At 32.4% G+C, this 13,579-nt stretch overlaps 1 protein-coding gene across 6 annotated transcripts; it reads left to right on the top strand.

Annotated features, from left to right (window-relative positions):
* The first annotated feature begins 1,527 nt into the window (after positions 1-1,527).
* On the top strand, positions 1,528-13,392 carry spir (spire type actin nucleation factor). 6 transcript variants are annotated; one of them, XR_010733413.1, is made up of 14 exons: positions 1,529-1,882; positions 2,444-2,622; positions 2,977-3,087; positions 3,342-3,548; positions 3,694-3,886; positions 3,993-4,121; positions 4,985-5,124; positions 5,743-5,844; positions 6,025-6,202; positions 6,821-6,958; positions 7,036-7,197; positions 7,628-7,853; positions 8,446-8,860; positions 8,915-13,392. XR_010733413.1 is itself a non-coding variant. In XM_066296613.1 (13 exons), the coding sequence occupies exons 1-13, from the start codon at positions 1,620-1,622 to the stop codon at positions 8,578-8,580; spliced, it is 2,145 nt and encodes a 714-aa protein (XP_066152710.1). In that variant the 5' UTR covers positions 1,528-1,619; the 3' UTR covers positions 8,581-13,392. The 6 variants fall into 6 exon arrangements, 5 of the variants coding, with proteins under 5 accessions (XP_066152710.1, XP_066152707.1, XP_066152711.1 ...); XM_066296613.1 differs by having other exon boundaries at positions 1,528-1,882; positions 2,450-2,622; positions 3,706-3,886; positions 8,446-13,392; XM_066296610.1 differs by having other exon boundaries at positions 1,528-1,882; positions 2,450-2,622; positions 8,446-13,392.
* Positions 13,393-13,579: the final 187 nt, after the last annotated feature.

Here is a 13,579-nt window from a genome sequence, read left to right as displayed (position 1 = left end):
TTCGATCTCAAAATCTCAAGCAAATTGAGAAAGAAAGAAACTCGTCCCTTTATATGACAAAATAAGAAAAAACTACCTTCTCTGCATCTCCTTTTCTACTTGTCTTTCTTATTTTTCTATATGTAACGAGTGGGATTTTATGGAAAATTATTTTTCTCGCAAAGTTAACTTGCTATATGACAAAAAGATAACGCGTCTTGAATCAGAACTCCAATAGTGACGTTTCATTTAACTTTCGTTTCCATGAAAACTCTAAATTTAATAAAATATGAATAAGCTGATTAGATTGTTAGGTGAATAATGAGCTATATGCACGTCATTACTCATTATTAACGTGTTATTCAACCGTTTTTAGATAACAAATGCGGAAAACGTACGTTGTAATCACCGCACTCCAAATAAAGCCTTTTAGAGCAGAAAAGAACGAAAAATTAATGGAAGAGTGGCAAAAGTTAATATACATGTACAAAATAAACGCAAATACATTGACATGCATTCTATAGGTGATGTCTCAGTCTTGAATATAGTATCGTAAATAAAATTGAAGGTAAAGCTACATATATGTTTGTACATGTGAACTTCTCAAAATTCGATTTTCCACCAGTCGGCATTAATAATGATATTGGAAATTGGTACAGCCTCAATAAGGATATAATTATACTGATGATGTTTTTAATTACAAAAAAAACAAACATATGTAAAACGTTGTTAATTTTAAAATTATTAATGACGTTACTGTAATGTATTGAACATACGATGCATCAATTCCTTATTCTCTTTTGGAAATGCGACCTAGGGGTAATAAAACTTTAATTTAATGAATTTGTTTGGATTGGTTTGGTGAAAACCAGTCTCGAATCCCACTTCATTTTTACATACCGCTTTCTTCAGAGATTGTATGCCTTATATTTCAAATTTTGAAACGTTAATTAATTTGTTATGTGCCCGACAAATTCGTTTTCGAGATCTCTTAGTGAATTTTCACGGTTCGCTTGCTCATTTCTGAAGCTTCATATCAGTCTTTTCCAGGTCGAGTTTTCCCCATAATTGAGTGGTTCCTCCTTTAGTAAACCCCAACAGAAAACCTTCACAGATCAAAGTGGCCATAGCGTTGTTTACACTTTTCGAGTTACTGTATTTTATGTAAGTTTTACTTCGGGAGCGTTTGCGGCCTAATTTAATTTAACTCTGCATTTACCTGTGGAGGATTATTCTCGGTCGCCACAAAGTACAGAATACAATATTTAGTTTTTAAGTTTCTTTTTATAAATATTAGTTGAAGTTTAATTACACAGCAGTTTTAAGAATAATTGAGAATTTGTTATTTGGCTACCTGTTTTGAATAGTTGCGACAATACAGGATAATCAGTTAATAGTTTTTGTGCGGCAAGCTTTTGATTAAGGGTTGCAAATGCGCATACACGCTTACGTCATCCAATTTTTTGGCCTACAAATGTCTGTTACGTCGCTGATCTCATTATCATATTTCATAGTATTGACAAATAATTCTGTCATTTCTCCGACCCCAATATCGATTTGAGGTTAAAAATGATTAAAATGTCAAAGGGACACGAAAAAAAATAATCAAAAGTCTGTGTAAATTAGGGTATAGTCAAACAATGTCCCAAAAAGGAAAATGTAACCTTAATTCAGATGGTAGCGTGTGTTTGAGTGATATTTTAAGTTCCTTCAATTCTTGCATTAACGAAGAACATGCGTGGGCGCTGTGCTATCAACTTTCCAAATATTTCTTTGAATGTCTTTCTAGCAGGAACCAAGTACTTCATAATATCCGCAAAGTTAACGACGTTTTCCTGAAAACAGATGGATCTATACACGAAAACACTAGTTTGGCAAGGAATAAGCCAGAAAATATAGTTCGGTAAGACATTTTTGCATTATTGATATATCCAAACATGACTAAAGCATAATAAGTTCCTTCAAAGGGGCCCTTACTGATAAGATCAATTTTGATTCCCAATACTGGGTGAATCAACATATTTGATAATTGCAAATGTAGTGGAAAAATGAGGCCAGATAGTTGCTTGTCACAAATGATTTCCCTTTAACACCAACTATCACTCATTTATCATGTTAAAGTTATGAAAGGGGGTACTTGGATTTGTTGAATTAAGCAGCGCGGTTTTTGTTTCAATTGGTACAGCTAAAAATGACCCTCATGTATATCATATAGAAGTTGTCCAGTATAAAAGTTGGTTTAGCTAGCTTACAATTTGTTTATTCAACATTTTTCAATCTAGTCTGATTCTCAGTACACTGAGTGGATGTGGAATTTTCTGGCCACAATTTATGACTTACTAACAAAATTTTGTCTCTATATATCTACTGTCTCTGTCAATAGAATACAAATAGATAAATGGGCATGTCAAAACTTTTATTCAAGTGAAATGATTACACCACAATGAAACTATTGAAAGTTTAGTTTTAGCTCTGAAAAAGATATTGTGGCTGGCATTGGCCTGGTTATTTATGCCACCATTGACACTGAATTTAATGAGGGTGAAGAGATGGTTATCAGTAATGAATTGGAACAATTAGTCACTGATATGTTTGATGATTTGAATGGCAGTCTGCAAACTCACCATGAGACAGATGATGAAGGTAGGTAGTAGAATGTACTCAACAAAACTGAAATGGTATAGCCTTTCCTCAGCAAAGACTATATTGAAGTATTAATTGTCATTAAAATAATAGTTAAATATTATCTAATTCTAATGACTTACATGTGATTAGTTTTGTTTACAATATAGTTGATATATAATTCAATATTCTAATTATCAATTTTATTGATAGCAATATAAATTTATAACTTAGTAAGAAAATAATATAAAATAGACAATTCATAAGATCATTTGTTGCATATTGTGCTATAATGAACTGGTTTATGAAAGTTGTGTCTTAATTTATTAAATTGTATTGAAAAATATTGTTGTTAGAACATACCATGTTTACTAGGTATTGAAAGAGATTCGGAAGAACAATTTGAAGCTGGCCCTTCAAAGTGTAGTACTGAATCTGATGGACTGAATTTGGAAGAGGTTATAAGGAGATGTGAATCTCATTTAGGTGAGGTATTGATAATATTTATTTAAGGTATTAGTATAATAACCTGATAGAAACGTAACGGCTACGGCGTTTATGTCTCTAATAAACATCTTTATAGGGTAAAAGAGATTTCAATTTTATCAGTTTTTGGTTTATCATTTTGGAACACCTTGTTCCTCTTGTTTGTGTTCTTTATTTACAGTTCTCTTTATTTTTAAATACAATTATTCCAAAGTATGTCGGATAGCTAATATTTTAAATTATATTGAATAAAGGAACGCTAACAAAAGCCCAGGTCGAAGCTCACTACAAAGCAGTTGTCAGAGCACTAGTAGCCGAAGCCATCGAACTTTCGACGTTTCTGGAGAAAGTGGCGCAGGGCACAATTTGTTTGCCATCCAGTTCAGCTAGCGACACTTTAGACTTAAAATTCACCGATTGGGCTAAGTTTTGGGTGCAAGTTATGAGCGAATTACGCACAGGTAACTACTCGCTATTGTATGCACGAGGTGTTGACAGCATTTGCTAACTAGCACTGTAACCATTCCTCTCCTCAATCAACCCCAAGTTGACGCGTTTATATTTAATGCTTGAGTAGTGCTTCTTCTAATTCCCAAAACATTTAAGCACTTGCTATAGGGGTCAAGCTGAAGAAAGTCAACTACAGCAAAGCTCCCATTGAGTATGAGCTGACGCCTTACGAAGTATTGATGAAAGATATAAGAAATGGCAAATACAATTTGCGGAAAATTATGGTGGATGGAGACATACCGAGAAGAGTTTCCAAGGACGCACATGCCATTATTCTAGACTTTATAAGGTATTTAAATAATTAGAAGAGCGTGTTCCTTTTCGTTATTTATAATTTTTATATTTCTTATACTTATAACGTGATTGTAGTAATACATAATAACAATTCTTTTTAGGTCAAGACCACCATTACGAAAAGTTTCGGATCGGAAGCTTCCACCGCAACCAAGGACTCTTACCCCAAGAGAACAACTCTTGATGTCTATTAAAAAGGGAAGAAAACTGAAGCCCGTTCCTCTTCCTAGGTGAGAAGATTTTTATATTCAAATTAGTCTTGTTTAAATCTATGGTACTTGAACGTATTGCGTATACATATTATACAATATTATAGGAATAGTGCATGCCATATGAAATATGGTTCATACAAAACTAAAACCGTAGCACATTGTGGACATGAGCAGTAAACAAAACCTATGCAATCATAGCAAGAAATTAAAACTAGGTAACGCCGGCCCTGTTCGTTTGTCAGTCCCAATGATTCGGTAGCTGCATCTTCCTTTAAAGACACAGATTAGAGAAAGTTAAACACAAAATAGATTTGTTCCAACCTACTAGGAAATTCTCTAAGAATGGTTCAAGAATCATTTTGTTTATTCAAGCGCATTGCTCAATTAGAATTCAAAGCTACAATGTGGGTTGCCATGAAGGATTCTTGAACTGTTGTAATATTATTTGTTAAGGGGGTTGGGACAATCTGACAACATTGTGTTTTACTTATTTATATGAATCTCTCAAGGGATTAAAAAATATCATTAAATAGATATACATATATAGGTGGTTTGATAAGAAATATATACAGGGTGTCTTTGAAATGACTACAAAGTTTGATCATAAATAAGATGCTCTAAGCGTTGTACAGTCATTTCAGGGACACTCTGCATAAATTAAATTTGTCTACTACCCCTGTATATTGCCATGTATGTCTCAAACATAAAAAAATTCGTCACTAAAAATAACATTTTACATGTTCGTGCATTTTCATACAAAAGTCCTTGCTATTTTAACCAATATATGCATGAGTTTTGGTCCTTCCTATGTACGTTCGTTAAAGTAACCTGGTAGATGTTTACTACCATCAAATACCTACAGATCAATTTCACTGTTTTAGGGCTTCGTACCGATACAGTGTCGACAAAGACATTCCGAAGCCAGCAGTCCGTCGTTTAATCAAGGTAGATTTTTCCCAATTTGATGACGAAGACGATGATGAGCCGTCGATGGCCGAGACTCCAGATTCTAGCGAACCAGGCAAGATTATACACGTTAAAACTACGTTTCTTTTGAGGATAATAATTTATTAAAGCTTTTATATTACATACTAATGTAAAATTTCCTAAACGTTGGAACGAAGAATTCTCTCAAGGATAAGAAACATGGTTCTTGACATCAATCTTATGGGTTCAATTTTTTCCAAGTACTTTGGTATCTTAATTTAGTAATTCATAGGCATAGAGCACATAACTAAAGGCTTACGTGAGAAACACACAAAATATGAAAAAAAAATGTGAAACTTTGCCACCCTTGCATATCAGAAATGGTGTGTTTTTACCATAGTTCTATTAACACTTTTTTTAATTAATTTGCAGAGTATTATGGCCCCATAAAATATCTTCATGATAACAGATTACACCCTGTATGTTGATATCTACTCAATATATTCTTAGAGTTTCGAGACAAATTAAAGATACAAAAACATGCATGCATATAGGTTCCATCAAAAATAAAAAACATCTTTATCCGCATTTGGTATATTTTATGTGAAAAAAATCATTAATGTCATATTATATATAGAATTACTGCAGAATTCTAATATTGCATGTTTTTGAATTTTTAGTAATAAAATTCATAATAGTGTTAATTCTTCAGGGCTGTGGTCTTCAGAATATCAAAATATGTGTGACGGTACATTGGATGCCTATGACTTAGCAACTCAAGATACTCCTTTAACTATGAGGAGAAATACTCTGGGTAAGGAATAACACCATTATGATTTGTTTCATGTGTGAATGCCCCTATTTAAATTCATCTTACGCATTTAGATTAATTCGCTCCTATGACATAATAATCGCCCCACATACATATTAATATTTATATTTTGAATTTTTGTGAAAGGTCCGTTACATTTCAACTTCCATATTTCCCACTTAGGAGTTACTGAAATTCCCGCTGGTTGCTATTCTGTACCTCAGTCAAGGCCAGGTTCAAGACAGTCTTGCAACAGTACGGAATCTGAATCAGTACCAATGGAAACGGAAGTGGCAAAAGCGCTGCAGAATGAACTTACCAACCCACAAGGATGGCAGGATTCGATCTCACTCGACGATCGGTATGATAATATATGGAATAAATATTGCGTTATGTGAATTTTCCTCGACAAATCTTTACTTATAACTTGTGTTTTTTGTTGCAATAATAGTTTAAATGTAGTGAATAAGATTGATAAAAACATAGTAAAGGCGACGGTCTAATCTGTCCCATTAACTGCTTAAAAAAAGGAAAATTTGATGCTAAGAATTCCTTCTTTCAATAAAACCTGGCAATATGAGTAAGTGAAGGGGTTGCCAAATATTTTTAGGCTATGAAAGTCCTTCCTTAAACAGCCTGATAACAAAATCAACTTATATAAACAGAAAATTGAATAAATTAAGCAGAATATGATATTTGGTTATTGTGACTCACATATCAAAACAAAATTAGACTCTTTGTTTTATTTCGTTAATTATCTGCATTATTTTGTGACTATTTATATCCAAGTTCATTCTCTATCTATCTGCAATAATGAGTAATGTACGTGTATGTTTAAAATTGTCTATAATTTTTAAAACCAAGTATTAAAACATGTTTTAAACACGTTGAAAAGAAAATAGACAATTTTAACCAGTTAAAAACAAATGGTTTGCTTTTAAAAAAACATTTTTTTCCAATCCTGGATAATGTTTTTCAGACTCTCATTGACTTTGTCTGAAATTGTACATATCCGAACAGTACTTACAAAGGCCGAAGTGGAAGCCCTGCCTACAGAAGGCAGAGTTCGGCATGACGTGGAGAGTCGCAAAGTTTGTTTCTTGTGTCTAAAGACAAGGTAGATCTACATTGCTTTAAATAAAGCAGTTTTGTTTAAATGTTGAAATTGTTGAATATTGTGACACGTTCTATTAGATTTGGAATATTTGGACCTTGGGGTCAACGTTGCACTCTTTGCAAGCGCACGGTATGCACTAAGTGCTGTTCCAAAATGAATATTCCTATGGATCATTTTAGTAGTGTTCCGGTTGTTCTACTAAGCCCGAGTATAATGTACACTCCGGATGAAGAACCACGGTAAGTTGCAATTGCTTATAGGAATATTATTTCATGTTATATAGAGTATAATAGGAAACAATCTTTGTACAGGGCGATTTTTCATGCTAAAATTCTAGTAGGGTAAAAAATTATCACATTTTGAGCAAACTTGATGTAATTTGAAACATTTTGGTCAAGATTTATAACTGTTGTCCAGTTATTTTAAAAATTGCACGCCCATTTATTCTAAGGCTCATTAACAGTACACATTTATTAATAATATCCGCGAAAAATTGCAGATGAAAAGCGACCCATCTATTATTCATAGATTTTACTTTTTAAATGTATGTTGTTTTTCTAAGCAAACATATAGTGTGCCTGGAAAATTAAAGCTGGGCTGATACATTGTGAAAGTGCCAATAGTAGTTAACCTGAACTAACCTGTACGATTTTATTTTATTGCTTTTAGGGACTCTCTTACACGGACGTTCCTAAACAGAATGAATCCGAGCAGCACATCTCCAGGAGTGGCTTCCAAAGAAAGTAGCCCAGACGTGAGCAAATCTCCGACTGGTCTAATGGAAGCGAGCACTATCAGTGATCCAGGATTTGCTCAGGCGACTTCACCTCGTTCCAAATTCCGCACAAGCGCCGCTAACGTCATCCGGACATCCAGAGCTGTTGACAGATTGAAGGTTCGTACTGTGATTTTAAGCCGGTATTATACTTATAAGTAATTTATTTTATTTGGCAGAAATGTTTATATACAAATAATGAGTGAAGGGTATAAAGACTGCATCATATCAAAGAAATTAGCAGCTCAAAATTATGGCAATATTGACGGAAATTAGAATACGTCTTAACCCGTGAATAATTTTAGTGAGCAAATTTCTTCATTAATTGATGCATCCGGTGACCGTTCCGAACTCCCGAAATTCAATTGTCTTTAAGAAGAACTCGGAATATACACTTTAGTTGGTACAGGCAAAGTCCAAAGTTTTACGTTTGTTCAATTTTCCTGTGTAATACACTTGTTCGTTATTATTTTAATGCCATGTCCGCATGTGAAAATGCCCCTTCATGTATTGGCCTCACCAATAGTCTTAATATGGAACCGAGTCTTAATCAAAAACGGGGAACTAGAATTGAGCAATTCCGTTTCGTGGCCACCCTGAATGTGAAGCATCCGGTATTTTCAACGCATTAAAAAATAAGTATGAAACTTAATAATAAGACCTTTTTCATAATTTTTTTTTCTAAAGAGAGTTCTTTATGACATTTTTCCAGGGTTCCCAAATGGTTGTCTGTCACGACTGTAAATTAATGGTATTGCAGATCATCAAGTCGGCTCAAGCCAATCGCTCGGCCATCCGTAGTAAAGCGTTACAAAGTTTAACCCTTAACCTGTCTCCCGTATTTTAATAAATGTGATATTACTTTTTTTTATTAGTTTTAGAAATCATCCACTAGAGTCAGGGTTAGGTTAAAATATTTATTATAATTTAAGGTTTTAGGTCGTTGTTTTGCTTAAAGCCCGCTTACTTGGACCACTTCAAGCACCCTCTCATTAAAATCTTTTGATTTTTGCATTCAAAAAATCAAAGAAACGAGCGAAGCGGGCATCTTGGGTAAGGACCTTTAAGGTTTAAGATAAATAATGATTTTGTGATATGCCCGATTTCGTGCAAACTTCCAGAAATAGGTACAAACTTACTTTGAAAGTATTATATATATACATATATACTATTATTTTTAGATCCTGCAAAGTTTAAGTTAATTTTAGTTCAGGGATTAAAGTAAAGATATCCAGTCATTCGAAACCAAAGATGTATTTAAATCCGCGTTAGAGGACGCCGAATCTCCATCTTTGATATTCGTTAAAGTTTAAAAGTTTCGTACATTAATGCAAATTCCTAAAAACTAAAGCAAATAGGCCTGCAGTAGCTACTGACTCTGGTGAGTGCGTACTTCATGGACTTAGAGACTTACATTTATAGATTTAGCTACATTATGATCAATGGTACATTAAGATAAGTACCAAAGAACAGAAACAAGTATAGATTTGAGTACCTCATACAAATATGTTAATTTCCTAAAGTTATTGTGATTTTTTATTTCGTATTAAGTTAAGTATATGCTACATTTAGGGTACTTGAAATGAATTTTAGACATTATGTTGTTTTTATTTTTGTGGATTATTATTTTATTATGCAGTTCATAAAACATAAATAAATTTGGTTGATTTTTATAGGTTTGTGCTTCGAAGACACTAAAGCAGTAAAATATGTGTAAAATAGGGACTTATCACTTTAAAATTAATAACGCAAGAAATGAAAGAAGTAAATAGAAACGGTTGTAATCAAATTTACACTTGATGAAACGAGATCATTATTAATTTAGAAATGAGACCCAAAGTACTCGTTTCAAGCTAAATTTTTTCATATTTTCACAAGAGCAGCGATTTCGAGGATTTGCTGTAGTTCTATATTTTAAATTAAAAAAACCTAAGTTTAAATTCTCGTTAGTACACCCTTTATGTGTATCAGCTTTCCCATATAATTTAATTTTCTCGGAAAGAATTTGTTTACTTCGAATATAACTATATCAGCAACTAAAATATTTAGAACCTTTTTGTTTAAAATTATATCTTCTGCCTTATATCCTGCAATCGCAAATCACTTGCTATAACAATGTATTATAAACCAACGTTGTGTCGTACATCATTATAACTCAAGCGTTATGTTTAACTCTAAAAGCTCCCAGTGTTGAGAAATTTAAGACGTGAGGGTCATAATATAAGTATTTCACAATCGCGGTATATACACGATTTTTACCACTACTAGATTTAACAGATTAATGCAGATGAAACTAGACTAACGAAATTAAAAAAAACGCAACACGTGAACATTGAAGTTTCATTTGATATTAATTATAAATCAACAATAGGATGATAATGACATTGTGGCTGATTAGCTCACTAGTTACAATGATGACCCATATATGTGTTATTATTAATCTATTATTCAACTGTTTTAGAATAAAGGGGAGAAAATCTACTTCACAGTTATTCAACACATTCAATTATGGTGTCTTTTAAAACTAATAGTGGCAAAAATATTTTAATAATTGTAGGGACACGATATAAAAATAGCACCTTACCATTATCAAATTTAAATGTGCAAACCCTTCAAAGTCATTTGTGTATCTGTGTGATAAGCTAAGCTAGTGATAAAAATATTCTCGTATGTGATCTGCTGTAACCCTAAAGAGACTATATTATGTAGTGTGTTCCAAAGATATATATGGATAGTTTAAGTAAAGTTAAATGTACTATTAATTCCTGAAGCAAATGAATAGAATTCCTTTCGTTCTCGCAATTAAATCAATTAAATGTAGTTAAATATCAAATATTTTTAATATTATATTCTATTCAGACTCAAACATCGAGGCACTAAACATATATAGTTTCAGCTCAGTTACAGTGCTGTTAATAAAAGTTAGCTAAATAATGAAAAAGAATATTTGAACGTCAATAAACTGTTTTCCTTAAATTTGACACGCTTCAATAGAAACCAAACCACTGCATTCTTGCATGCGTCGTCTCAAAAACAGTAATCGGTGTGACATCCGACTATTTTACGGACCATTTCGTCATAGGATTTTGCCATTTTATTCAACCATCACTACAACTAGTATGCAAATAAAGTCCAATATTTCAGCTGTAGTGTGTAGATGCGCTTTATTTTATTGGAAACGGGCCTCATGCACTCATATTTTTATTAACTATTTGAAGATATATTGACATCAGAACTTATGATAATGTTGCGCATATACAGGGTATCTGTTTTAACTGATATCTCTATTGCTATCTTCGAAAGGTTCCTTAAAGCTATATCATGTCAGTTAAAGTAGAAAAAGTTCAATTTTTTTTATAGATAATTCTGCGTTACCAAATTTTAATCTGTGCCCCTTTAGTATCTGAATTAGTAGTGAACTTTTAAAAAACCTTTCAAGTGAAATTGCTCGGTAAGTTAAGAACTATTATTGCCATACGTGAAAAAAGATTAATCGGGAGGCAAGTTCGGTTTTTGTCTTCTGGGCAACAATGAAAATGATCTTTTTTCCAGGCTAACATTCTTCAAGATATCATTGCTAAGTCGCATTCTTAAAAATCTATACCTGGAAAGTAAACTTAATTTCCAATAGGGCCATGTCCAACTCGGTTTTATGCCGTCGTATAGCGTTTCGAACCGATAACACATCAATATTAGGTTTTGTATTTAAAGCCTCCAAATACTGCGTTGTCTACTTAGCCAGGACATTTTGAAAATTTTAGCATGTTTTTTTACGATTTATAATCAAACTAAAATGATTTTGACATCATGCAAAACAGGCTATGAATTACATATCTTGAAAAGGGCAATACACGTATATTCAATAGGAGGAATAGGTTCAAGATCGTTGTTTAGCTCAGTGTTGAAGAATTAAATTTATGCTAAATGACTTGTGCTAATCAGTGACAGAAATGTATAGGATTATTTAACCTCAAGATTACTGAGAATTCCCTAAATCAGCTAAAATCATTGAAACCGTTTTATGAGTTACTATTAGCACATATTTTTTCTGAACCAAAAAAAAAAGATTGAAAGCGTTACTAAGTAATGTATTCAAGATGTAATTTATTTGATATAAATATAAATATATATGTCTACTTCAGTAGTTACAATGAAGTGTTGCTTCGGAGTAGAAAATTCTTCATTCTTCACAACAGGCATGAAGCGATTTAACGGCAGTAGAAACTATGGTTTGTTGTTGAATCAAATATGCCCTATATATTCATTGCAAGGTTGTTCGGTAATGAATATTAAATTACTATAATACATAGGTTTAAATCGCCATTTCGAAACCCACAAAGGGTGGATTGACCAAGCAAGCAAACAATTGCAGTTGAAAAAGAATTCATATGTATTTTTTTAAATGTACTTTATTTTAAACTTTTTCGCCTGTAACAGGCTATGTAGTATAAATAAATGCGTCACAGTTGATATTTTAATTAGTAAAATATTTTCGCCAGTAGGAAAACTTTTTTAATGAAAATTGTTTAACAAAATAGAGTAAATGCTTAACAGAAAAATTAGGCATTTGCCTAACTTCTCTCTTAAGTTTTAACTCCTCTTCTTCCAACCCCCTTGGTTTATCATCAACTACTTGAGTTACAAACTGAACTTGTGCACGCAATTTAATAAATGGTTTATAATGAAGAAAAGCAGTACGTTGAATTATTTATTTTCAAATTATACAAAAAATATCAAAATTCATTTATTTTTTGTTATAATCTCCTTTAGGTTTTAATTAAAATGTATGATTAAGACGGTTTGTGTGGACGACTAGACTTAGCCAATTTTTTAATACATCATATTTAGAATAACCGAACGCACGCAATGAATATTATATGAACATATTCCGAAATATTAATTGATACCAGCAAATACCTATATTAATTAAAAAAAGACTCAAAACAATTGATCTAGTAAATGCATGTTTTGTCGGGAAACGACATCTGGGTCAATAATCTAGATTTTAGTAACGCAGTGATGGGGAATCCAATTTTCCAGACCGACATTCTATTTCGAAACCAAAATGTTTAATAGGGGAATTAAAGTTAAATGTATTAATATATCTTGAAAGGCACGTTAGTAATATTCTGTCGTATTATGATACACCACTTCAGCACATTAAACATAGCAACTTTTAAATTTTCTTTCAAAATTCCTTTTTCATGCAAAAATCTTTTTGATAACACTAGCACTAACGTAGGCAAAGTCTTTCACGTACCTGCGAATGAATTGTCAGTGCTAAAGTCTGCTGAAGTAAATGCCTTCCAATTCCCCACATTTTCGTGTGATTCCAGTATTAACATTTATGGCCAGCGTTGGATTCCTACGTAGAAACAAATTGAAATATTTTAGATTAACAAAAAATCTGAACCATAAAGTTTTCTCTTTAAATACAATTCGTGCAATGGAAATAAATTTGTAAATTTATTACAAACTTATTTACATTTGTACAACCAAACAGGACTCAGTTATTGTTCAGATTCGACTTTACAGACTCAATATTTAATTTTAATTATCCACAATAAATTGTTATTTTAAGTAGATACTTTAGCCCTTGGACCTCCATAAATTGTAATGTTAACGTAAATATGAAATAAAGAATATTACGGTGTTGAAATTCTGTGTTTTTATTTCAATTTCAAGCGGATTATTGAGTCTGAATGTAGTTTAACTACATAGCTGATGTTTAATGCTAATTAGGTATAATTACCACAATCTACTTAAACGTTAACTGTTAAACGATAAGTCATAAATTTAATTTTAAAATTTCGATACTTTTTGAAGATGACACATATTTTCGTTTT

The sequence above is a fragment of the Euwallacea fornicatus genome, chromosome 25 (assembly GCF_040115645.1).
Source record: "Euwallacea fornicatus isolate EFF26 chromosome 25, ASM4011564v1, whole genome shotgun sequence".
Classification (NCBI taxonomy): Eukaryota; Metazoa; Arthropoda; class Insecta; order Coleoptera; family Curculionidae; genus Euwallacea; species Euwallacea fornicatus.
Note: the sequence above shows the minus strand (reverse complement) of the source record. Positions and strands in the feature narration are given on the sequence as shown.